This window comes from Scleropages formosus, chromosome 24, assembly GCF_900964775.1.
Source record: "Scleropages formosus chromosome 24, fSclFor1.1, whole genome shotgun sequence".
NCBI classification, from domain to species: domain Eukaryota; kingdom Metazoa; phylum Chordata; class Actinopteri; order Osteoglossiformes; family Osteoglossidae; genus Scleropages; species Scleropages formosus.
The window spans coordinates 8717117-8742843 of NC_041829.1; the positions used below are offsets into that span (position 1 = coordinate 8717117).

The 25727-nt window shown below is 42.8% G+C and overlaps 1 protein-coding gene across 1 annotated transcript in view; it reads left to right on the top strand.

Annotated features, from left to right (window-relative positions):
- cdh22 (cadherin 22) overlaps positions 1-23721 on the top strand; it is a 90732-nt gene extending 67011 nt beyond the window's left edge. Inside the window, exons 9-11 of the mRNA XM_018755729.1 lie at positions 1103-1220; positions 11169-11420; positions 23139-23721. Of these exons, the coding sequence (XP_018611245.1) occupies positions 1103-1220; positions 11169-11420; positions 23139-23632 (864 nt within the window). The 3' untranslated portion in view covers positions 23633-23721. The remainder of the gene's footprint in view (positions 1-1102; positions 1221-11168; positions 11421-23138) is intronic.
- Positions 23722-25727: the final 2006 nt, after the last annotated feature.

Sequence of the window (25727 nt, forward strand, 5' to 3'; positions counted from 1 at the left end):
ACCCAAAAGCAGTAGCTGTAGTACACCGGTCACAACAGCTGCCTTTGGATCTAAAAGTTGCAGGTCTGAACCTGACTTACTATTGCAGTACCCTGAACTAGTCTGTTTAACATTACCCAGGTTTTTGAAAAGGTAAATAACTGTAGGTTTCTTAACAGCGTCGGTCGATTTAGAAAAATGTGTCAGCTGAACATGCAAATGCAGAAGGTGCGTGCCATGGGGAGTCGCACTCAAGTGAACTAAATCCGTTGGTTAATGGAAACCTATTGCGCAGCAGCACTTCAAAAATTCTTAACCTTTATTGTATATTTTTGAAAAGTTGCATTGCGAGGATTCGGGCCATTTGTCTTCAAAGGAGACAAGCTTCATATTACAAACAGTGACAGAACATTTAGTCCCTGGGGGGGCAGAGAGGGAAGGGGGGGGGGACACAGTGCTTGTTTTTAATGCTTTGCACACAATGTACTTTGCCCAAGAAAATGTGCATTTGAAATGCATGCACTGGACGTTCTAATTTTGATTTCCGCTCATTCCCCACAGAGGGAAAAAATTCAGCATGAGCCTGTTGAAAGGCACATAATGAGAACAGATTGGTAATTGTACATTGTTTTTTAGGTCAATTGCCTCAAGTGTTCTCTATTCCTACTTCCCGTTCTCCCCCCACTATAAATACATTCATCTGTTTTGCAAGAGCTGTTGATTTAATAACTGCGGCCAATTTTTTTCACCGTCCTCACGACAACTTGCGCATCCCCATCCTGTGCCATTTGTCACTCAACCGCAAAGATTGATTATTGTGACCTTTATTTTCATACATTCTCACATATGTATGTATACATGTACTAAATGTATTTCTTGCTTAGTGAAGTGATTTGTACCCCGTAGGCTTTACATCTTATGTGGAAGAATTCCCCCCACATCCCGCTTTTTGTTATAGCAGCATTTCGGGTTAAGGAGATTCTCAAGGCAACAATAGTGGGCTACCCCGCTCGAAATTGAGCAGACACCCATTTGTATGTACGTTGTGAACCCTAAATGCCACACTGGCTGCTTCTCCCATATGAAAACCATGAACATGTTCTGTGTTCACGTGCACCTCCAGCTCATTCACACCATCAGTGTGGTGGACCGGGACGAGCCCCAGTCTGGACATCGCTTCTACTTTACCCTGGCGCCGGAGGCAGCCAACAACCGCCACTTTACACTCTGGGATGTGAAAGGTAAGAGATGGCCCCTATGAGGGGAGGGGGTCCTGCTTGTGTGGGTGCTGTGGGTGCGGCTTTAGACCAGCGTGCGGAAGGAGAGGGTATTGGAACGAGAAACGTGGTGCCACCATCGCCCCAACCACAACGTCTGCAGTCTGTATTTCATAAAACTCAGTGGAAGGAAACAAAGCCAGAACAATGATGGTGAAGTCATGCGAAAGAGAACTAAATGCATCAAAAGCATGCTCTGCTGTAGGGCTGCCTCTGTTTCCTTTGAGGATGCTTGTTGCGTCCTATAGGAGCTTTTGTGGGCCTTTTAAACATGTTCTGGAAGTGTTCTTCCAAAGCAGGACAATAGCATTTCTCGGGGAAAAAAGATGCTGCGAAATGGGCCAGGAAAATGACTCCCTGCAGTTCACAGAGAATGGTGTTTTAGAACATTGCTGTTTTTCCGTCTTCTATGGGGCCCGTGCTGCTGTATTTGAGTTTACCACAGAGCTTTGTGGTCCGCGGCATAATGTTGCGGTCCTTTTGCTTTCGTTTATTTGCGGGTCACTTTTGAAGTGGAAATAAGTTCAATTCCCAGCAGAGTACTAAACGCAGGGGTCAACTCAAGGAAATCATAACTGCGTTGCTAATTGAAATAGATTATTCTCTTCTTATTTACTGAGCCTCTAATTGAGATGGAAAAGAATCTCTTGTCAGTAAATTATGGCCATTCCATTTGTGCCCGCTTCAAAGGGGTTGTTTTTCTCCTTTTGTGATGCCGGATGTTTCTTTGTCGACGTCCCAGCGTAGCCGGGGAACTGACAACGAGGTACAGCTGCACGGCAAGGTAGAATATACAGTATTTACTAGCTGAACAAAAACTGACCGGAAAAAAGAAACCTGACTTTTTGTGTCGCAAATATTCTACCTCTGAAATGAGTGGAAACAAAACAAAACAGCACAGCAATGCAGGGGGGCTCTAATTAGGGCTGTCGCTCATTATAATCAGTGTGCTACATGTGGGGTTTTGTCGCATCGCCTGGCATGGTATACCTCCTGCAGGTTCCAGATCTTTCCAGGCATCCCGTGACCAGTACGGACCTCATTGCTCATCTGATCAATTACGGGGCCAATGCCAACAGGGAAAATACATTGCTATTTCATCGCCAAATCATTAAACTAGTACAAGCTTCCATTCACTTTCAAACAGTGCCGTTTTATTGCTCAACTACTGCTGTCCTTCTGCTTAACTTCTAAACTAGTGCTACTTTACTGCTATAAGACTGAGACAGGTTGCTATACCCATCTTAGCCTTGCACTCTGTGCTTCTGGGATGGGCTCCAGACAACCACAACCCTGACTTGGACAAATGGATACGGGTGGTTAGTGAGTGAGTAAATGAGCACTATGAGACTGTAGCTGATGCTAAACTAGGGTTGGTTTACACTTTTACTAGCCAGAAATTTCTACCTAAAGCTAGAAACCAGCAACTAGCTAAAAACTGCTGTCAGTTGCTACACTACAACTCCTACTGTATTGCTGAACTAGTAAAAGTGTGTTGTTCTAGCTAAACTAATCCAGTGTTACTGCCAAACTAGTTAATGTTTCCAAAATAGTGTTGTTTCGTTGCTACATTTGTTCAAGTTTCCAACTGTTGCTAAAGCGCACGCACACACCGTCTGAAACCACTTGCCCCAAGCAGGGTCACGGCAAACCAGAGCCTAACCCGGAAACACAGGGTGCAAGGCTGGAGGGGAGGGGAGGGGAGGGGATGGGACACACCCAGGACGGGACGGCAGTCCGTCCCAAGGCACCCCAAGCGGGACTCGAACCCCACACCCACCAGAGAACAGGCACAGGCTAAACCTGCTGTGCCACCGCACCCCCCTATGTTGGTAAAACAGTGTTTTTCTTCTTAATAGAGGTATGTTTATTGGTAACACTGCAAATGCTTCCAGCTGTTTCTAAATTCTGAAGTTTTGATTGACTAGTAAAAGCTTGTAATTTTTGCTAAACCAGTGCTTTTTTTATAATTAAACAAGTAAAAGCTTCAAACTGTTGCTTAGTTACTGTTGCATTTACTGTCTGCACCATTATCGTGCATTTTTCTATGTCAAAAATTTTGAGGGAAGCATTTACTTGGACGAGTAAAAGAAATAATTCCACATCGACGGTGCTAATGTTCTAGTTTGAAACAACCGCAAAGGGAGCCACCTCTATCCTGCGCTCTTATCATCAGCGATGTTCTGTTGTATAGCTTTAGCACTTACCTTTACCTGAATCTAATTGTATACACCAACACAGAGGAATATATAAATGCTTTCACAGGACTTGATCCAGTCAGGTAGCCTTGTACGCATTCTGTTCTTTTCAGAAAGTTTCTACAGTAGTAGATATAACAAATTGCTTTCAGTCTTTGGGAAGACTTTGGGGTGACTCCTAAGAGATACATTGGGCTGTGTGTTTTTATAACATCCCTAGGGTACACTTTATATCTTTTTTAAGTATGGACTTTGAAATGGTTTGCTGGAATAAGTGTGAATATTTTGTTTTCCATTTCCCCCCAGGGGGTGAATGCCTGGGTACACATTGGTGCTTGCCTTTATTCTCTAATTGTGTAGTCTTCTTAATAGAATTTTATTGTATATTTTCAAAACATTTGCAGTGATTAATATTAGACACTCTATGTTTTGATGAATTGTTCATGCGTTTTCATAATTCACAAAGAGAAAAGTAACTGCTACTCTGCTTTTTATAGCAGTTAAATGTAAGTGTGATTTTTGTAGTACGTGTGGTAGAGAAAATAACTACGACAAAACTTTCCATATTTAAATAAAAAAAGTCAATCTCACGTTTTTAGTACAAAATATAGCCTTTTAAGGGCAGCAGTGTTTAAAATACACACACACATTTTCAGAATCACTTATCCCATAGGGGGTCGCGGGGAACCGGAGCCTACCTGGCAACACAGGGCATAAGGCCAGAGGGGGAGGGGACACACGCAGGACAGAATGCCAGTCTGCCGCAAGGCACCCCAAGCGGGACTCGAACCCCAGACCCACCGGAGAGCAGGACCCGGTCCAACCCACCGCGCCACCGCGCCACCGCACCCCCTTGTGTTTAAAATAGTCACTCATTATATGTTTTTGTCAGTATCTCTTTGCCTGATGTGTTCACAAAAGACATTCAGAGATATGTAACTGCCAATCAGATCTGAAATTCCACAACATTGTCTTAGTGATTGTTGACATAAAAGTATACTTTTACATCGTAATGAAGAAACGTAGCGTGTTAACATTATAGCAGCACATGCTGACTGCTGGGGTTTGTTAATTATCAAAGAGTTTACACATGTCTGGCCGCTTAAACATTATTGATTGCGTTCTTTCAGTATTCAGACCGCAGAAAAATTGATTTCCTGTTTCGTTGACATATGATCAGTGAATTACAGACCTCTCACTGCTGCTCACATGCTTGTTTATGCAGTACTCTTTTTTTTTTAGCATTATAAAATAAATCATTTGGTGCTCAATACTTGGAAATTTTTGCATTCTTTAGCATCACTTTCCACTGATTGTATATATACATCTATAGCGACAAATGTATGGTGTAATGCAAAATATTTTGGAAATGCCCCCTGAAAGTCTAAGTTAAAAACATGGTGCTGTCCTACAGGTTAACCTCACCTGACTTCTGACCTTTTCTGTCATCCTCTTAAATCCCCTTACGTGTAAGAAGCGAATAAATGAATAAGTGTAAATGCACTGATAATGTTCACCTCTATATATACAGCAGTTTACCTAAAGGGTGCCATGTATAAAATAACTGGAGTTACTGCAACCTTATGAATTTCCATATTTCATACATATGTCTAATTTCTACGGAAGACATTCTGTGTTACATGTGCAGTTCTTCCCTTCTTATGTACCAATATACACAATGCACATAACAGACCTAATTAATTCAGTGAAGTCACCCCATCCGGTCGGGGTTCCGTTATTCAAAGTTAAGTGTCCATTATTTGTAAACTGGAATGTGAAAAAATAATGTGTTCATGGTCGCACAAAGTGGCACCTAAAATTCAGAAAAACACCAAAATAAAGCCATTGCAAGCGATACAAATTTAGCACACCAGCATATTTTGTTATATTTGTGGTAATAACTATTACACAGTCCCCATTTATTTGCATTTCAGAACAATACAACTAATATACAGTACATCTTGAGCAATGTGTGATTCAGATCAAGTGAAGCATAAATATGGCCTCTATAACAATGAGAAATCCAACTGTATTGAGCCAAAGACCCATTATGTAAGCGAAAAGGTCCTTATTTTCATAAATGGCTATGTCAAATTTGTCTTGTGTAGGACCCCGCTCTGTGGGGGATGAGTCTATTGTTATATGACATATTTTCTGTGTACTGAAGTGAATTGAGTCATTTATTAGATTTAGTGTCATAGCTGAGGCTGTGACTGAATGATGGAACATTTTTTTAAATGTCGCAAAAAAAAGTGGAAGTTTGCGAGAATTGTTAAAGTCGTTGCTTCTAAAATATAGTCGGCTTCTTCAAAATGAGCTGTCACAATTTGTGTCTTTGTTCTAGCCCTACAAATTGACAGCAATTTATCCTTTTGCCACAGTCGCTTTTGTAAACGCGGTATTGTAGAGGAATTAACGCATTTTGTATTATAGCAAGCCCCCACAGGGTTAACGGGACAATTGCAAATCAAAGCTGCCCATCACAATACATCACACTAATTATTATGTGTCCTGATGTAAAATTCCATAATAGTTTGCCTCTGATCAGAGTAATGTTCTAGCATGTGAAAAATATGGTTTACATCAGCCTCCAGAGACAGAACTGGGTTATACAGCAAAGAAAGCAAGGCTTATTATGGAAAGAACAAGAATTAAATTGATCTTGAAATGTCACTGGGGTGACATTTAAAAAAGGTCATTCATTGTCATATATAGTAGTGTCATACACTGTATAATAAAATAAAAAAAGAAGTAATGTAAAAAAAAATGAGGACAGCACTTCAACAGCATTGAGATATCAGGCTGAAAATTTTAATGCTGATTGAATGTAATGGAGTTGCCTGGGAGAAAAAGCAATTGGGAGTATTTTTGTGTCTCATCAGCAATCTTGTGTTCTTGTCTTCTTGACTGATTTACGACATGTCCACATCTTTACATCACTGTGTATATAGTCTTTCTTTGCCCAGTGCACCTGTAATTATCTGACATCTTTGTCCCTGATGACTTACAATTTTTGTATGATAAGCAGCTTGCAATGATTTACCTATTTATAGAGCAGGATCATTTTTACTGTATCAGTTGAGGGCACATACCTTTATCAAAGGTACTAGAGCACGAAGGAGATGTGAACCCAGTCAGTGGCTCTAACCAGTACACTACCTACATGTGGTCCTCAAGGGGCGAATCCTACAGGTCCTTCTGCTCTCTTTCATGAAATTTGGAAATGGAATTAAATAGATTCAGCCAAATCTGTGGGTCCACTGGCTCACCGGAGCAGAAACCTCCCTGACTCGGCCCTTGAGAGCAGTAGCTGTGTAGTTCGGGACCTGAAGATCGGGAAGGTCAAATGACTCTGTTGAGTGGTGGATTGCATGAGTTTCGAAAAACTTCAGAGCGCAGCATGAAAACACTACTCTTCATTTCCTCGCTCTTCATTCAACACTACTTCTATTCATTTGCTATGGATGGATGGATGGATGGATGGATGGATGGATAGATAGATAGATAGATAGATAGATAGATAGATGCCAAAAACATTATATATATATATATATATATACCCCACTCACTCATTAGCAATAAACTGTAAATAGCTCTGCGTTCAAATGTGAGCATTTCTTAAAAAAACTCCACTTCCTTTAGGTGATTATTCACTGGAGTCAAAGCGTGGGAGTGTCAAGGGCCTTTGAAAGCATGCCGTTGGAGAGAAGCGAATCGGCAGCGATGGCGGGAGAATCTCACCTCCTTGCCACCCTTTGCCTCCTGCCAGCGCCGTTCTTATCTGGCCAAACAGGATTAGTTCCTGGCAAATCCCTCTTTAGAGATACGTACATAACTGGATGCGACGTGTGGGTAAATCAAAATTGATCTGACACAATGAAAATGTCAGGGGCGAGAGCGCGGGAAATGTCAGCGCGGAGACGTGTGTTCGGATCTCGCGCTCCTCCGTGCTTCTTGGCTCTTCTGCATGGGCGCCCATCGCATTCGCCTCCCGAGCTTAATCATGGCCCCCCTCCTAAACCTCCCGAAACATTTATGATATTTTTTCAGGCGCTCCCCCGAACCGCCGCTCTTTCACTGTGCTTTTGTTTGCGCAGGCACATTTGTCATCCTGTCACATCCAATCTGTCACTTTTTACTCCGCATTGGGCGCGGTAGCGCTGAGCTTTGACACATGAGGACAAACACACCTTTTTTGTTTTTGTTTTAAAACTTGGAGGCATATGCGTTGCCGACGCTTTTATTTCCTCATGCACTGAGCTGATGCTTGAGATGGGGGTGGGGGGGAAGGTGCTAGCAGGACAGTAGAGTGTTGGGGACACAGGTGTGCCACAAAAAGACAAAAGGGGTCCGGGGAGGACTGTCTCACTGCAATCTTCACCATGCTTCATGTGAAGGGCCTTTTAGTGCTCTCTCAGCTGAAAAAGCAAAAGAGTAAAGTACATAAACATAAGGTGCACAAAATAAGATTAACCTCTGAATTACACATACACACATTTTCGGAACCGCTTGTCCTATACGGGGTCGCAGGGAACAGGAGCCTACCCGGCAACACAGGGCGTAAGGCCGGAGGGGGAGGGGACACACCCAGGACGGGACGCCAGTCCGTCGCAAGGCACCCCAAGCGGGACTCGAACCCCAGACCCACCGGAGAGATGGACCGGGTCCAACCCACCGCACCCCCACAGCTCTAAATTAGTATAATGATATTATTTCATAATATTAATACAAATACGTGGTAAAGGACACGTGTATAACGTGTTTAAAACTTAACCTGTCTTTGGGAAACCGGAAGTTGCACACATATACAAAGAGAAGGAGTTTTAAAATGTTGGATGGATGGATGGATGGATGGATGGATGGATGGATGAATGAAAGCCCATCAAGCCCATCCACCCACCACAAAAGTTCTGTAAAAAGGTCATAACTTAATATCATGCTATTAAAGTAGTCACAGATGCCATGAAAAGTTTAAAGTCATCAGTTCACCTGAATCATGTCTTTGGACTATGGCAGGAAACCAGAGCACCCAGAGGAAACCTACACAAATATGGGGAGGGCATGCAAACTCAACACGGACTGAACTGGATTCAAACCCACAGCCCAGTGGCTGTGAGGAACCTGCGTCCCACATTTTTACCCATTTATGCAGCTCTGTTTTACCTTTCCAGTAGAAACAGCACCGTGATGAAGGAACCAGGGGCAGGGATTCGAACCCAGGACATTTTCCCATGAAGCAACAGCTCTAACCAGTCCGCCATTCATAAGCTCACACTGATTTAACCCTATGAATCACAGTCTAAAAATTGCCATGTTATGAGTGATTGTTCCAAATTCAGATGCACTGATTGTGCTTCCTGGGAAACTGTAACCGTTAATTTAAAGAGATCACAGCATATTCGCGTATTTGCCCCCTATGCCTCTTTGCAATAGTAGCTGACATGACATTTATAATATTCTCCTTCAGTCACTATTAGAGAGGGAGATGAAGTAACGCAGGCTGAACAAACAAAACTGGAAGAGGAGAACAATAACAAGCAAAGGGTTTTCATGGTTGCCACACGGTCCCTGCAAGGCAATAAACGCACACAGTTTTCCATAACAAAGGAGCTGCCAGGATGTTGACACAAGTCTGTGAACGACTTTCATACTTAATGGAATTTTGTTGACACTAGGAAGGTAAGTATGATTTCTTTTTCCCCCTCTCTTCGCGCTCGCATGGCGCGCCTCGCTCGGCTGCAGACAAGAAGAAGTGTCTATAGTTGGACGGAGTTGCTCGCAGAGTGTTAGTCTGCAAGAAAAAAAACAGAGCAGCACTGGTGACGGGAATGTGTTGGGTCTAAGTCTCGTGTTAATTGATGCTGGATTCTGACAGTTATGCATTTCCGGAAAACCTAAGGGGAAATCCACACCACATTAAAATAATTTTGCAGCAAAATTCAAATTCCCATCAAAATAATTGAAAAAATACACACATGCATGTGGTGGTTGGAGCTGCTGAACTCCAACTGATAGGCCTTGGGTTCAAATCCCACCTCCTCCTGTAGTACCCTTGATCGAGGGTTTTACCTTAAACGGATACACTAAAAACACTCCGCTGTATAACTGAGTAAATCCTGTTAAAGGCATTACCTTCACATTGAGGCATTAGCTTCATGGAGGGAAATTCGCCGCAGTAAACGAGTGAAACAGGTGCTTAAATACGATACGAAAACACACCTCGCGCTCCATAGCCGTTGTCATTATTTTTTTCCTTTAAAGCCGTGTCTGAAATACACGTCATAACACTTTTGTTTTTGAAAATTAATTTTTGGTTCATTTCACATAATTAATCAGGCAAAATAAGAGAAGCAGCTCCAAACTCTCAGTCGCCAGAAAGTGTTGGGCGAACATCTCCGACCTCCGCCCCGCGTGCGGGTGGCGTTCGAACCCGAGGCGCGCGCCAAGGTCGGGCAGGCGCCTTTCCCGAGATGCTCCTCGCGGGCGCAGCGGGACGTGATGGATACGCGTCTCCGAAAAGCGTCCCGTGTGAGGCGACAGTGATGTATGCCCCCCGGCAGGATGGATTGCGAGGCACCTAATAGGGGGAGCCGTCGGCTGTGACCACACTTTTCACTCTATTTGTCAAAGCCCCCTCTGTATTGTTTATGCATTCATCTAGGTGTCCGCCGAGAAGTGCGCTGCCATTTTCCGTGGTGTTCGACACTCCTGTGTGAGCCAATGTTGTCTGCTCTCCGGCGCTGAGACAATAAATATCTGCGAGAGGAAGCCTGTCCAGATAGCGCACACGTGCGGGGATGCGCTAATAGTTTTATTAATCAAAGCGGGAACCCGGGTACCTGTCGAGATCATGGCGCGCAGGTGCAGCTGTTGGAGATCACATTTTAATTAGAGCCTCGTTTACACCTCGGGTACCGCGTACGGGCAGCGGGTGGGGTAGGGGTTACAGTGGTGTCTTGCCAGCAAAGACACTGGTTCGAATCCCTGTTCTGGCTAAAGTACCCTTGATCGAGGTACTGACTGTGAACTGGTACAGTTAATATTACCCTACTGTATAAAAGGGTAAACAGTTGCAAGCGGCTTAGTGTACAAACTTAACAGTGTAAGTTGCTTTGGAGAAAAGTGTTTGCTGAATAGGGACAGCTCGTTTTAGTTTGGAGGGATGCCTTTGGGCCCAAAGGCTGCAGGTTTGAATCCCACCTCCAGCTGTAGTACCCGTGAGCAAGGTACTCGCCCTATAGTTGCTCCAGTAAAATTAGATGGTGAGAACATGTAACAAAGTACTGAATATTTGTATGTGACACAGAGTGTGACAATATTTCACTGTGCAGGTCACAGGTGCAAATACACGCATTTTTAAGACGCTTTGGAGAAAAGTGTTAAAAACGTGAATAAATGATGATAAAGTCATTGAGAGCCAAGAGTAGAATCCATGGTGCTATGTAAGAAATACTCTTTTAATGTATATTTCAGCACTACTAGACATAAGAAGTATGTTACACTAAATTTGCTTTTGCATCATACTGGATTCTCAGGATTTTTTAGTTTTTCAAAGGAGTGCAGGCGGAAAAACTTTAAAAGAAAAAAAAAAAAGTGTGTTTTTAGTGGTCCTCTCTGTCCTGTGTGATCACTGTGATTGGTTGTGACATTTCCAACCGGTTGTTTTCTTGTCTCCATCCACCCCCCCGTTTCCCATCACATCCCCACTGAACAGACAACACGGCGGGCATCAGGACCCAGCGTGCTGGTTTCAACCGTCAGGAGCAGAACGTGTACCTGCTGCCCATCCTGGTGGTGGACAGCGGGCCCCCAGCTCTCAGCAGCACGGGAACGCTGACCATCCACGTGTGCGGCTGTGACGCGGACGGCGCCATCCAGTCGTGCAACGCTACGGCCTACGCCGTGTCGGCGGCACTCAGCCCGGGGGCGCTCATTGCCTTGCTCGTCTGCCTGCTCATCCTCATCGGTAAGAATCCTGTCCCAAACACTGAAAGGGAAAAAAAAGATGATAGAAATAGAGTTGAAAATGTTCCCATTACAGAAGAGGTCAAGCTTTTGCTTTTAAAATCATATGCATAATTAAAAAACAGAAATAGGCTGAATGATATGTTCAAAGTTAACTTGATTATTTCTCAAATCATATGCATAATTAAAAAACAGAAATAGGCTGAATGATATGTTCAAAGTTAACTTGATTATTTCTCAAATTACATCATGTCTCCTGTATTTTTTATCTACTGTATCAAAAATCCTTAAAGATAATTAAGTGGATGGATATATTTAATGATTAGCACTGTAATGAAATACAAAAAGCAGTGTACTCATAAATCAAACACATTGCATTACAATTAATATTGCTGTTATCCATCAGAAATGGGATATCCTGTCTTTTTTTATTTTATGAGTAGCAGTGGGTCACAGAAACACAGGGAAAGACAAAGCACACTGAGAAATTGCAAACACCCCCATGCGCGTAAAGCAAGGGCAGAAGGTCAAAAGATTGCAATATTTCACAGGTGTGATCATGTAGCAGTATCTCATAATTGCTTGACGGGTGCAAATCCTGCTGAATTGTCATGCAGATCAAATGTTAGTTTCTCAAACAGAAGGAAATACATATAGAAAAAAATAAAATAATTTTAATGCTATAATTATGTAAATTAATTTTATGTTATGTATATATTTACAGAGGGAATTTGGGTGACCAACCCAATAAATAACGTTTCCTAGCTAAGCGTGTAATCAAATCAAGACAAACAAATCAAATTTTTCCTTTTTGGTTTCTTTAACAGTTAAGTGAAGCCCACATGTGCGTTTTTTTCCTTCAGCCTTCAGTAAATTTTCACACGTGCCTTTATTAACGAACCACACGAGGAAATATCAGCACTACGTTTTAGGGGCGTGAAAAGGATGGAAAAGTAGCACAAGCACCGCGCGGCACCCTCTCGCCGCACTGATGTCCCTTTTCTCGGATGTGCGCCTTAATGGGCCCTCTTCTCTTTATAGCTCCACTTTGTCCTTTTTTTGTTGTTGTTGTTGTCATGTTTTTCCCTCTCCGGTCTTTGAAGGTTCAGATCTCATGTAGAAAGGCTAAAAACAAGAGTGAACAGCATAAAAGACGATCAATTTTTCATCTTCTCCCGGCCACCGACTCTGCGCTCGGACGTCTGCTTTCATGAGTTGGCTGCTGGTGGTGGGGAAGCTTTGATGAAGTGGAGAGCACGACTCCGGGCCTCATGAGTGACACTGAAACGTTTTCTCAAGGAGAATGTGGGCCGAGATGGGGGTAGGAGGGGGGGTGCCGAACGAACCAGGCCCATCCGATGAGAGCCCTGCCTCAGCACCTTGGCCCCGTCAGGACTGTAGGCTGTAAATAGATGAGACTTTCCTGACGTCTCCCAGCTATGCGTTCGCTCAATCCGCACAACGGGGCTCCTGTGGAGACTGAGGGGTGTGTGGGGTGCGGAGGGGGATGTTGAACTGTCGCTTATGAAAATTTTATGAGCTCTGTTCCGCTGTCCCGCTCATATCCGTACGCTGGAAGTCCTGCTTACACAGTCTTCTCCTTTCTTATTTATCTTGTATGTGGTGCTTTGTCCAGAGTTGCCCTCTCTGTCCTTGTCCATACCCCAGGGCGTCGTCCCATCACCTCCTCGATGTTAACTAGAAACAGGAAACTGGCATGCCTATCTATCTATCTATCTATCTATCTATCTATCTATCTATCTATCTATCCTCAGACAGTGCTCCCAGACTACTTCTATCTAACATATGTTAACCTTTCTGGTGGATGAAAGTTAGAAGCTTGAATTAATCACATATTTGTGGATCAAGACTCTGTTCTGGTCCACAGCTGTGGTTGTTGCAATTAATGACCGAAGGCCTTGGTGATGAGTTTGCCAAGTTTTAAGTAAACCAACTTCTGGTTTCTCTTTTTTCCAGTGCACTTCTATTAGGTTTCATTTCTTTTGCCGGAAAGACATTAATTATCACCAAAGAGATCAGGTACACGAAAGAAACAGGACATTTACAAAGATACTACAGTCCAATGAATGGCAGAAGGCCAAGAGAGGTCAGTCAGAAGTGGATATAGTTCTCATGGTTGCTGAGTCACTGAGAGCCGTACAGTACACTTGCGCTCCCCGATTCAGCTCTGCTTCCAAAGAGTTGAGCATTTGAAATGCAGGTGTTGATGATCTGCACTTAAAATAATGAAAATAATGCCGCTGTCATGTTTCTACGTCTGATTTTTGTCTCTTGTAGCTGCTGAAAAAGCCAAGGATTCATAACAGATAAGAATCTGCTAATAACTCACAAGACTCATTTATTTTTTAATTTGTTCAGTTATTTCATCTGATACTTTTCTCCAAAGCGACTTACAGTGCTGCATTTGTACACTGAAGCACTTTAAATCATGTACCCATGCATACAGTATACAAGTGGGAAATTTTACTGAAGTGATTGAAGGTAAGTACTTTGATTAAGGTCACAAGAAAAGGAGCAGGGACTTGAACCCAGGAGATGATCTTTATTATGTCCATGTCCTGTATCGCAGTTGTTGCCGTTAAGTGCTGTTTAGACCAGTACCGTGGCTTTAGAGCTGTATTTATGGAGTGTGCACCAACTTCTAGTGTTTGTGAAGAGTTCTTGGCAATTGTTGGTGACCAGATAAATAGAGTTCCTCTAGAGTGTTCTATCATTCACTGGTGTCCTTAGTGCTGAAAGAGGTGTGTCTGTTGTCACTGTAATTGAGTCCATCCATCTGGTTGCTGCTCTTCTCCTTCTGTTTTCTCCAATATTTCCAGTCATCACGTCTTTTTGAGAATATTCAATCGGATGTGTTCAAAGCATAGCGACCTCTGTCTCATCACATGCCCCTCCAGTGAACATTCTGATTTCATTTGATCCTGTATCTACCTCATCGTTTTCCTCATCCTCACTCATGTCCCAAAAAGTCTCATCCAGCACCACAATTCAGAGGAGTCCCTGTTTTTCCTGTCCTGCTTCTTCAGTGTCCAGCCATTGCATCCATAGAGAGTTACGAAAAATGTCACTGATTGAACAGTCGTAATCTCCGTTCTCTTGGACAGTACCTTATGGTAAGTAAGGTACAAAGCTAGCAATTGCAATGAAACTGGCATTGCAGTAACTGTGGTATTTCAGTATGGTTTCAATGTGGTAAACATGGCATAATTCACATTGACAAGTGCAATGCAGAGTAAAGACTGATCGGTTATACTAATGGCAGTTCTCCCGCAGTTTTCGCTTGCTTGGAAATACAAATGTTCCTTTTTATTATCTTGCTAATTATGTGGTGGAACAGCACTTGCTTCGCTTCTGGCAACGTAACAGGAATATTTACTGGAAAAAGCAGGAATTCCTCTGTCGAACATTGAAATCTCACATTTGGTGCCTACAGTTTGCCCTGTTTTAAATTTAGTTCCACGGTAGTCAATGCCAGCAACAACAACAGCAAAAAATATGATCCTGCAGCCTAACCGTTGGCGTCCAACCGATCAGAAGATTTGCAGCTCTTTGGAGACATCACACTTGAAATGTTTAGGGGAGCAGCTCAAAGGAACTTAAAGATACCACAGTTATTTATCAGTTCTGCAGTTCCACGAAGTTTTACAGCTCAGAAGACCTGAAGCAGCCATCATGAGCTTCTCCACGGCGCCAGGTCCCTTCTGACCGCACGCTTTCATAATAACTCCTTAAGTGTGTACTCCATGCCAGAGCTGCTCTTTTTGTCAGTTACAGACATATTCGTCAAAAGTGATTTTTTTTTTCTGGCTTTAATGAGCCGTTCCAACCTAAAACACACATGCTGTCACGAATATGATGACAGGTCAGCCAGGATACTTGGGCTCGACGCTGAGCAGCTTAAAAATGCATCTTGTGCTATTTTTACACCATACATCCCCGAGCTTCATCAAGCACATCTTTCCCTGGTATCATATTTGGACAGATAAAAGTCTAATATAAATATGAATGTGTATAGCTACATAAGGGACACCAGGTAGCATAGTGGATAGAGCTGCTGCTTTTGGACCCAAGGGGTCGCAGGTGTGATTCCCACCTGCAGCAGTAGTACCCTTGACCAAGGTACTTACCCTGAGATGCTTCAGTAAAATTGCCCATTTGTGTAAATGGCTAAATAATTGTTAGTAGCTTAACGTTGTAAGTTGCTTTGCAGAAAAATGTTTGCTAAATGAAAAAATGTAGATGTACATAGCAACTTTAAAGTGGCTAGAGTTGTTGCTTTGGAATCGAAAGGATCTGCACTTCAATTTCCTGCTTTAGTACCATTAGGAAAGGTACTTGAAATGATGAAAATTACAGTGCTGTATAAAAAAGGTAAATCATTGTAAGTCAAATTGTAGACAATTGTGTCAGCCAGCTAATGTAAATCACACACACACACACACTTTCAGAACCGCTCGCCCCATACGATTCACGGGGAACCGGAGCCTACCCGGCAACACAGGGCGTAAGGCCGGAGGGGGAGGGGACACACCCAGGACGGGACGCCAGTCCGTCGCAAGGCACCCCAAGCGGGACTCGAACCCCAGACCCACCGGACAGCAGGACCGTGGTCCAACCCACTGCGCCACCGCACCCCCTAATGTAAATCATATATAGTACAAATGCATCCGGCCTATATAGTTATATTGTACAAACATCCACTCAACAGACTGATCAGAGATTCAGTTTGGTCCAGACATCTAGTTCCAGAGACGAGAGACCAATCCCACTGAGTCTGTTGTCGGCCAAGTATCAAAGTCCCACAGGCGACGTCTAGCGCAAATCCAGTGCTCCGGCCGGGATCGACGGTGGCTTTGCGCAGTACCGAGAGCTTCCCGTTAATCGTTCCTGCTGATGACAGAACCTAATCACCTTCACAACCTCATTCACAGCTGCCCCACACAGCAACCGCAAGCTTCCTGTTAATCAGCCGCGCCGGCAACAGATGATAATCACCTTCATAATGCCGTCCGTGCTCTGCTTTTCCAACACAATGCATTTGTTTCACACAAGGGTTTATCTCTGAATGTGTTCCAAGTGTGCGTGATAGGTTTACACTGTTTATTATTCTGATCTAAATGATTGAAGGGAGGACCAGTCTCCTGTTAAATCTCCACTCTTTTACACAATCATCGCAGTGAATCATAGGCCCATTATAAGTGACTCATTTAATAGCACAGCAACAGCATACATGCTCGTGGTGGGTGATGTAATATTACATTCAAACATATAGTATAACCTGCTCAGTACAACAACAACAGTGAGCACAGCAAACACTGAGACAACACGCAAGAATGGCTCTTAAACATCATTAAAACATCAACAAAACACTACTCAGCAAGGGATGATGGGAAGGCTCCATCCACCATACAGCTATAACATTATCGCATTCGGTTTCTCAAACTAGCCAAAGGTCATAGAAGGTGCAGAGATCTCTACAAGACTTTGTACTGGGTATTAGGGAATAAACAGTATTCTTGTACCATTTCGAGGGCAGACATTGGTTTCTGCCACTGTAACAATTCCCTAATAAGAAAAGCTACGTGATGCTTTAATTAAGTTCATTGGAATACAAAGGGTATTGAGATGAATATTGCAACTATTTAAAGTTTAATAGAGTTCAGGGAGAAAGTTTCAGCTGTTGACTCAGACGGGACGGAATTCATAACCTCATAACAGCTTTGCATGCTGCTGGTGATTTTCTTGTTATTTATGTTTTATTTTAATTTAAACGTGACAGAGTAATATTCATTCTGATGTGCTCACAGGCAATGTGAAACGAAAAATGAAGGCTGTAACTTGCTGTCTTCTCCCGTTGTTTCAGCTGCAGGGTCTGTGGACGCGTACAGTTTGCAGATTTTTTTTCTTTTATTTAATTTATTTTTTTGTGCCAGGGCCTCCCATTTCTATTTAATGGTATGACAACTGCAACTGAACTGCAAGGAAATAAGGATATACGTCAGCATGGCTTGTGCTGCAGCGTTAGCCTAGGAGTTATCAAACGCTGTCGGCCGCAACTTAGTGTCGAATAAACTTCTGGCCAAATTCAATCCCTGGGCTCGGCCATTAGCCGTATGCCTACGACCCAATGCACTTTGCTTCAAGTGCTTTGCTCCTTGAGTGATCTTTACAATTTATTCCTGGCGCAAAGTCATCTCGTCTTGCCACTTACATATAGGTAGCTCCTTTTACAGCCTGTACCCGCACTCCTCCTCTGGATAATAATGTCTTGGGTAATTTTTCTTTTGCTGGGTCTCAAGCTGTTTAGTGCCTACCTTGTATGGCCAGGCAGATGTGTTAGAGCTTTTCTTACTTTATTTCATTTCATTTTATTTTAGTGATTTTGTGAACAGAAATGTGACCACTGGCCTTCTGAACTTTTTTGCGGGAACAAAATAGCGTGACACATTTGGGCAGTTGAATTGGTGGCACATGCTTTCTTCTGAGGGGCTCTGATGGCAAGGGTGGAAAAGGTGTTTTTTTGCAAAAAAACGTGTGCGTGTAGTTTAGAAACAGGTTTTCAACTTTGACATTGTTCCTATTGCTTTCTGGAAGAAATTCCAGGATTTTTGGGGAGGTGGCCACTTTGGATTTTGGGGAGTCCTTTAAGGATGGATTGTTGTTTTGTAATGACGAACGTTTGCCTCAACTAGAAACAGGGGTCCCTGATCTGTACCATTTATGATACCTATTCAGATTTTGGAGCAAGTCAGACAGAGACCCAAGAGCTCATTTTAGACATTAAAGTGTTCTGGGTAAGAAAATTAGTCAATCAAGAGTTTGCATCTGCTCTCAATTTTAAATAACGACCATGAGTTTTCTAACAAGATAAGGTAGAAAAGCAGGAAAAAAATTCCAGGTAATTTTGAACTGCAGAGTTAAAGTTGCTTAGTGTACTACAAAACTGCAGCCAAAATGCTTCATAAAAGAGCGCTTGATCTGAAGGTACAAGGAGAATGTTAGAGCAACACTGGTTTCAAGATGGAGCCAAAAGAACAAGTGTCGTTCCCCCGAAATTCAGTTCCCTGTTAGGCATCTGATAGCTAAGAAAGCTGGCACCTGCTCCTCAGGAGATCTGGATGCTGTACAGCTACATGGCGTTAGCGCCAGCTACGTTCGAGCGTGCACTCGCAGCGGCGTCTGCGGGCACCCAGCGAGAGTGGTGCGCTGAAGCACTGCCAACCCTCGCATCTCAACAACAGCCACATCAGAGCAAAACGCAACTTGCAGGCAGGCAGCGTTTGTGCACTTGAGATACAAGCCGAGCTTCCAGACCAAGATTGGTTGGGATACCAGGGATCCTAGTGATTTAGTTAGGGGTTGGGGTCGCTAGGGGAGTTTGTGGGGGGTTGCAGGAGAGGTCCGTGTGGCACCTGCCGCATGATTAGATCTATTGCGGCGCGTTGCAACAAATGAAAACAAATTTCTGCCTAATTACCCACAAACAAACAATCCCTCCATCAGTCCATTTAGGAGCCGACGTGATAAATCCACGGGCGCGCAGGGAAGGCATCTGCGCACATCCTTTCCAATTATAGCCCATCTGGCATGATGAGTTCCCGGGCGCACGTGCAGCGCCATTGTGGCCCCAGGGTAAATTAGCCGTCTTGTCAGGAACGCTTACGGGAACATCTGTATGCAGGTGGGTGGGGGCTGTCCTTGCGGGGGTGGAAGCATCGGCCAAGCTCAAAGTACCAGCACTTCCTTCACCGGTCATTTTTGCATTTCACCATTTGTAGGCCCAAACTCCTGACTCCGGTACTTCTTCATAAACTCATTGACATACGTGCATAGCGCATGTTTTACATAGACATACAGTATGTCCGTATTACTCAAGCACATATAGACTCGCGACAGTTGTTTCTCAGCCATTGATCTGCCCAGTAAAACCCTCCGCAGTTTATTTTGTTATCATAATACACCCCAATTTTGATGAAGAATAGAAAATGTGGCAAGCATCCAGAGGTGAGTGTTAAAACACTTATTTGCACGATGCAAAGCACTCAAACGAAAGCCCACGTCTGATACCTTGTTTGTTCTGAGCACTTGAATTTTTATGAGGAAATCGAGGATGTTTACTGGAAAATGAGCTGACACCAGCTTTGAAATTGCCAAGCAGTCACTAAGTCACCAGTACTACATTTAAACGCTTGCATGACATTATTTCCCCATCTTTTTTCCCACTTAAATAGGGTAGTTCAGAATATAAATAGCGCCAATTGACTGTGGTGTGCACAAAATGCATTTTGCGTTGCTTCTGAGGTGCCACGGCGGTGCAGTTATCAGAATAAAAAAGGTATTTAGCGTTCCGCTGCATAATTACTCGAGTGAAAAGGGTGAATCAAGAGCAGATGCAATCGTGTTTTTTCCCCTCTCGTACTTTGATCTCATCTATTGGTGCATTAACAAAAGACGCCATAAACATTGAGGTCTATCCAGCCTATTTATAATGGAGGTGCAGCTCCATTATCCGGGTCTGCCGTTCAATACATTGCAATGTATAGCTCTTGATAGTTCCATAGTGCACACGCAAAAAAAAAAAATCAATATACATTTAAAGGACAAGTGGCCTGTTGGCTTTCCATTTCCATCGGGGGTTTCATAGCTAACTGCAGTACAGATGCAATTTAATTTAATTTTAATTAGGCTGTTAAGTATGAGCTATACATACATAAATATATCACATTTTAGGAGCTCAGTTCAAGGTCTTTTCTTTTAGCCCATCTTGGCGTAGGAACCACAAACCATACATCCACGCCATCATCTTCCTAACAAGAACTTTCCAAGTAGCTCATCATAAAAACAGTTTCTTTTAATGTTATTTTTTCAAGTCATTAATGCCAAGCAAAGGCATTTAATGGGTCCCTACACAAACTCTTTATACAAATTATTAGACCCGTTACAAAGGTTGCAAATCCATTTCTCATAGAGCATGATAAAAGAAGACGAAAGAAAAAAGCAAAATTGCCATCAACACGATGGTACATTAGAGGGCGCTTTTCAGGGGAAAATATAAAGAGCTCTGTCTGGAACCTGAATGTATCCTACGTCAAGGCTGCAACTCTGTCTAAGCTCCATAGGTCTGCCTTCTGGAGCAGCCATGGTGCTTTGGTTTGCAGCTTGGGTCCAAAGCAGTGGCGCAAAGACATAGTCATAATGCTGTGATTGGGTGACTATTTCATGATCCCCGGAGATTAGAAGAGGCACACAGGACTGGACTGGGTTATTCATGTTGGTTAGTCACATTGTGCACACTGTTCTTCTCTAAGAAGTCAACAGGAATCTGGAACACACTTCCAGAACACTCTGTCTGCACGGTCAAATGTGGACTCAGTGTGTCAAGACAGCTGGACGATATAATGACATTGCCGAGTTATTATTAGGAAACGAGCCTCTTGTGTACTTATGAGCCTCCTCCCTTGTGCGCAATATTTCCAACTCTGCACAACTTGCCATTGTGGAGATCCTTAAGGAGTAAATATATAATGTTAGAATTAAATCTGGAACTGGGCAGCCTCTTCATATGTACAGTTTTTGTATGTTGAACATGACTTTAACTGTGTGTTTATAAATAAATACTCACCACACCTCCTAATGGTCTGTCGTTCCTGAGGCTAAACGCAGCACAGGCTGGATCTGGGACACTTAAGCCAAGTTAGATCCAAATGGAAAGAAAGTTTTTTGTCAGGTCTTGACATCTCCTTTTTTATCCTCCATAGTTTCAAGCATTTGAACCTGCGGGTAATGGCTTGCATCCAGTAAAAATTATGTACTTGCTGTACTCATAGCTGTCCAGAGACTTGTGATAACGTCGGAAAATATCTATCCATCCATCCATTCAACCATCCGTCCAAGACACAGGTTTGAAGCATTTTCTGCTATGGTACCCTTGATCAAAATATTTACACTGAATTGATACTGTGAAATCGACCGAGCTGTACAAATAGATAAGTTATTGAAAGTAGTTTATTGTACAAACCTTGGAACCTCGGTGGTGGAATTGGGTGTGTGAACCAGCAGCGCTGGGAACAGAAACCTTGAGGTGTTCCTTTGCCTCGGGTGTCCATCAGACGTACAGCAGTGCTGTTTATTGTAAATCTGTGGCCTCGGTTCACAGTTCAGCTCATTGAAGTGACCACTGCTCCATCGGAAATCTTTTAATGTACTGTAGTAATAAATCAGCGATTTCGGGGGGAGCTTTTTAGCGGATTCCTGACAGCAGTTGACAGGGGAAAGTGTTACGTGTGCACTTTTAGCACTTGTGTCTGCAAGTACTTTCTGTACCAGCTGAAACATTACAACATTAATAAGCAAAATTTAAAAAAAAAAAAAAAGAATGAGTCATACTGTTAGCAGAGTTTGAAATTTGGTCATTTGGTCGAATTTAAACCATGGTCAGTTTAAGGATCATCACATTTTTTCCTGCTTTGATCATATCTGTGTAACTGATTGTTAATTTTAGGATTTAAATTGTAAACAATGAAGCCTTTGATATTATTATCTTCTTTTAAATTATATTTTATCTGTTCATCATTGTTTCTCGCTTACCAATGAGTTTTTCTGAGTGCTCTCTATATTTAAAATGTTATAGAGAAGTGCTTGTCATTCTATATTAAGGCAATAAAATGCACCATCTATGACTTACCATTTTCATACATTTTATGAATGTTCATGAATACATTAATACATATGCAGACATGCTGCCTTGAATCACCCAGAATCCACATCTATAATCTGTTTCTTTTTTCCTCCACATACAAGGATAGTAGGTTTAATCCTGACAGACATATGCAGAGCTTATGTCAGTCTTCTCCGCTGCCTGTTTACTAATTCCGTAATTTACTCTATCAATAGGCATTACTGTATGAATACTGCCAAGACCCTCCACATTATGAATTATCTGGGTCAAGAAAGCCCTATATTTTGAGCAAATTTATTATTATTATTATTATTATTATTATTATTATTATTATTATTATTAACTTGTGATTGATGACAGTATATCTACATATCTACAGTCTTAAATTCAAATGCTAATTTGTATTCAGATGCATGTATGTGTTGTTATTCAAGTGCCATTTCCATAGCTGCTCTGCTGATTAGGTTATGCATTTAGTATCTAGAGGGACATGTGTATTAATAATTCAGAGCGTTGTAGCCATGAGTCGTTTTCCACGAGGGACGTGACACTCGATAAACCACAGCAAGAGTGCTGTCCTCCACCTTTGGGCAGTTGGTAGTCTTACTCAGAAGAGGTCCAAAAATGAGTTGCGTCCCAGCTGTTGCCCCAATGCGGTGCAATGAGCTCTCGCTGTCTCTCAAAGCTGCTGAATCTCTCCCACATTGAAGGCTCTCGAACCCATGAGCCACTTTCCTCCTGATCTCCTGACAGCTCCGTAAATGAGCCCAACACCATTTCCTATGATTACCTACGTAGTACACTACTGGAGGGATGTGAACAAGCAACATGGTGGCGTCAGGCACGCAAGCTGTGCATCCACAATCTTGTGTCTGAGTTTAAAGCTCTTTGTCTGTTGTCAGCACAATTTTGTTTGCTCTGAACTGATCGTCGCTTTGGAGAAAAGCATCTTCAATACGAATACTGTACATCTAAATGTAAAACACATTTCACAGCTTTAGCCCTGTTTTCTCCCCACAGTCCTGGTGCTGCTGATCCTAACACTGAAGCGGCAGCGCAAAGGCCAGCGTATGTCTGAGGACGAGGAAGACATGCGCGACAATGTCATTAAGTACAACGACGAGGGCGGCGGGGAGCAGGACACGCAGGCGTACGACATGAGCGCCCTGCGCAGCCTCTATGACTTCCCCGAGGTGAAGGCCTCCGAGTCGGGGCCAGACCTGCGCTCGCTGCCCCAGTGGATCCAGAGCGGGTCGGCGGACTTCTCCCTGTTCCGCGGCTACATCCGCAAGAAGGTGGAGCAGGCGGACGGCGACTTGTCGGTGCCGCCTTATGACTCCTTCCAGACGTATGCCTTCGAGGGTTCCAGCTCCCCTGCCCTCTCCCTCAGCTCCATCCACACTCTGTCCACCGCCTCCGAGCAGGACTTCTCCTACCTCAGCGACTGGGGGCCCCGCTTCCGCCAGTTGGCCGGCTTCTACGCGCCCGCACACAGCGAGGAGGAGGGCTCCTAGCACCCTCGGCCGCCCCTCGAACCCCACGCCCAACGATCCACTGTGCTCGCGACCCCGCCAGCCCCGTTCCGATGAGTCCAGCCACCATACAAGCCACCGTCGCCCTTGAACCCATGGAGGATTGAAGTCGCTTTGGTTGGGACAACAGGTGGAGAACATCGAGCTCCCCCATCACCACTCAGTTGACCCACACCTGAGATGTGTACGTATGAAAGAAAAGGAAACGGTTATATCCAGTGTATTTCCTTACACCCCATGCATTTGTCTCTGTTCCTCTTTTGGTGGAGGCAAAGTCTTCACTGTGCCAGTTTATTATTATTATTATTATTATTATTATTATTATTATTATTATTATTATACTTTCTAGGAACTCAAATTCTGGAAACATCACGTTTAGCAAATTCCGCATCAGATGAAAAGGTATTTCCATGCCAAGGCAAATGTTCTTAGCACACTATATATTTATTTAAGATCAGTATATTTATTTATATTTATTTGTATTTATTTATTTATGAACCATTGAAATGAGTTACAGACTGCAGGAGTATATTTCACCCGAGAGGTTTATTGAAATTCATGGGATAACGTGAACTCTTTGGAATATACAGTGGATACTGTGCTTTCAAGTCTGGTCGAGGAAGCACAGCGTGGAAGAATATTCCGGATTTCACAGAAAACTGTCAGGAGCTCCTCCTGAAAAAAAAAAAAAAAAAGGAAAAAAAAAAACAGACAACAAGAGTCTTCAAAATATTTTTTATTTTCTAGGAACATTTTTGTAATTCGAGGCAATGAAAACAGAATACGCTTAACTGACGGATTCTAAGGAAGAACAAAGTTCTTTTTTCGTGGCCTGTGGTTCAGGCCAGTTTTACTTCTGTGATGACTCTTACAGGGAATTCTGGGAGTGACACGCCATGGACATTGTGTTTCAGTTCACCCTGTCTTTCTGGGCAGTTTTAAGAAATTATATTTGTTAAATAGCAGCAATAAGAGACAAAAAAAATACAACGTGATGTACGATTCTGATATACAGGTATTTGCTTCATGACGTCGGGCTTTCCACGACTTTTTTCCCGGGTGATTTCTGTTCATTCTGGATTTGTAAGCGTGACTTTGTCTTTATGTCCTTTTTCTAACTTGGTTTTTATCCTAAATAACTGGTTTCTTTTGTTCCGGTTCACTATGATTTCGAGTGCGGTGAGAGAAGCCAGTCGCCATGATCAGTGCTACTGCTCCGTTGTTGTTGACCTTTACTTGCAAATGTATGGAAATATTATTGAAATCAATAAATCTTTGTTATATAAGAAATATACTCCTTCTTGGGATACGTAGAAGCGTGGACCAAATTTCAGCTACAGACAAAATGACAGGTGTCACAGTCTGTATGATGTAGTGAAAAGTTTGGATTTAAGATAACGTCAAGGACTGCATTTGAAAGATGGATATTAAAAATGATTTAGCCTCTTTTAGTGGCCTCTCCCACACCAGCTTGACCAAGGAAGTTTATTTCCATAAAAGATGCTCTTTGAGTCAGATCTCAAAGATAGAGCAATGACATTGAAGTACAGAACACAGATCCATTTTTATTTTGCAGTCATGACATTTTCTCGGCTTGCAGTGAGAAATAACCCTAAAATCAGAAGAATCTCTTAGAGGGGAACCCCAGTAAAATCTATTATTCAGTAACTTGTATGATTCATCAAATATTAAACTGGTGTTGCGGGAGCTCAGTTCTAAAGTACTGACGCTGAAGTCACTGAAAGTGGGGTGACATGATGGTGCTGTCGTTGCTTTACTGGTTTTGAGTTTTGAGTTCAAAGGGGTTGCAAACCCTTTCCTGCACAACCTACATGTTTTTGTAAAGAAAAAAAATAAATATATATATATATATATATATATATATATATATATTTATATATATATTATCTACAAAGTACAGAAAAATGTTCTGTTATTTTCATGCAGCACAGACTTCTCTTAAATCCCAAGGCACCTAGCAGGTTTGTAGTGGTTAAACTCATCGCCCTTCAATTAAAAGGTTGAATTCCTACTTCTGCTATAGTACCTTTGGTCAAGACACTTATCCACTTATATA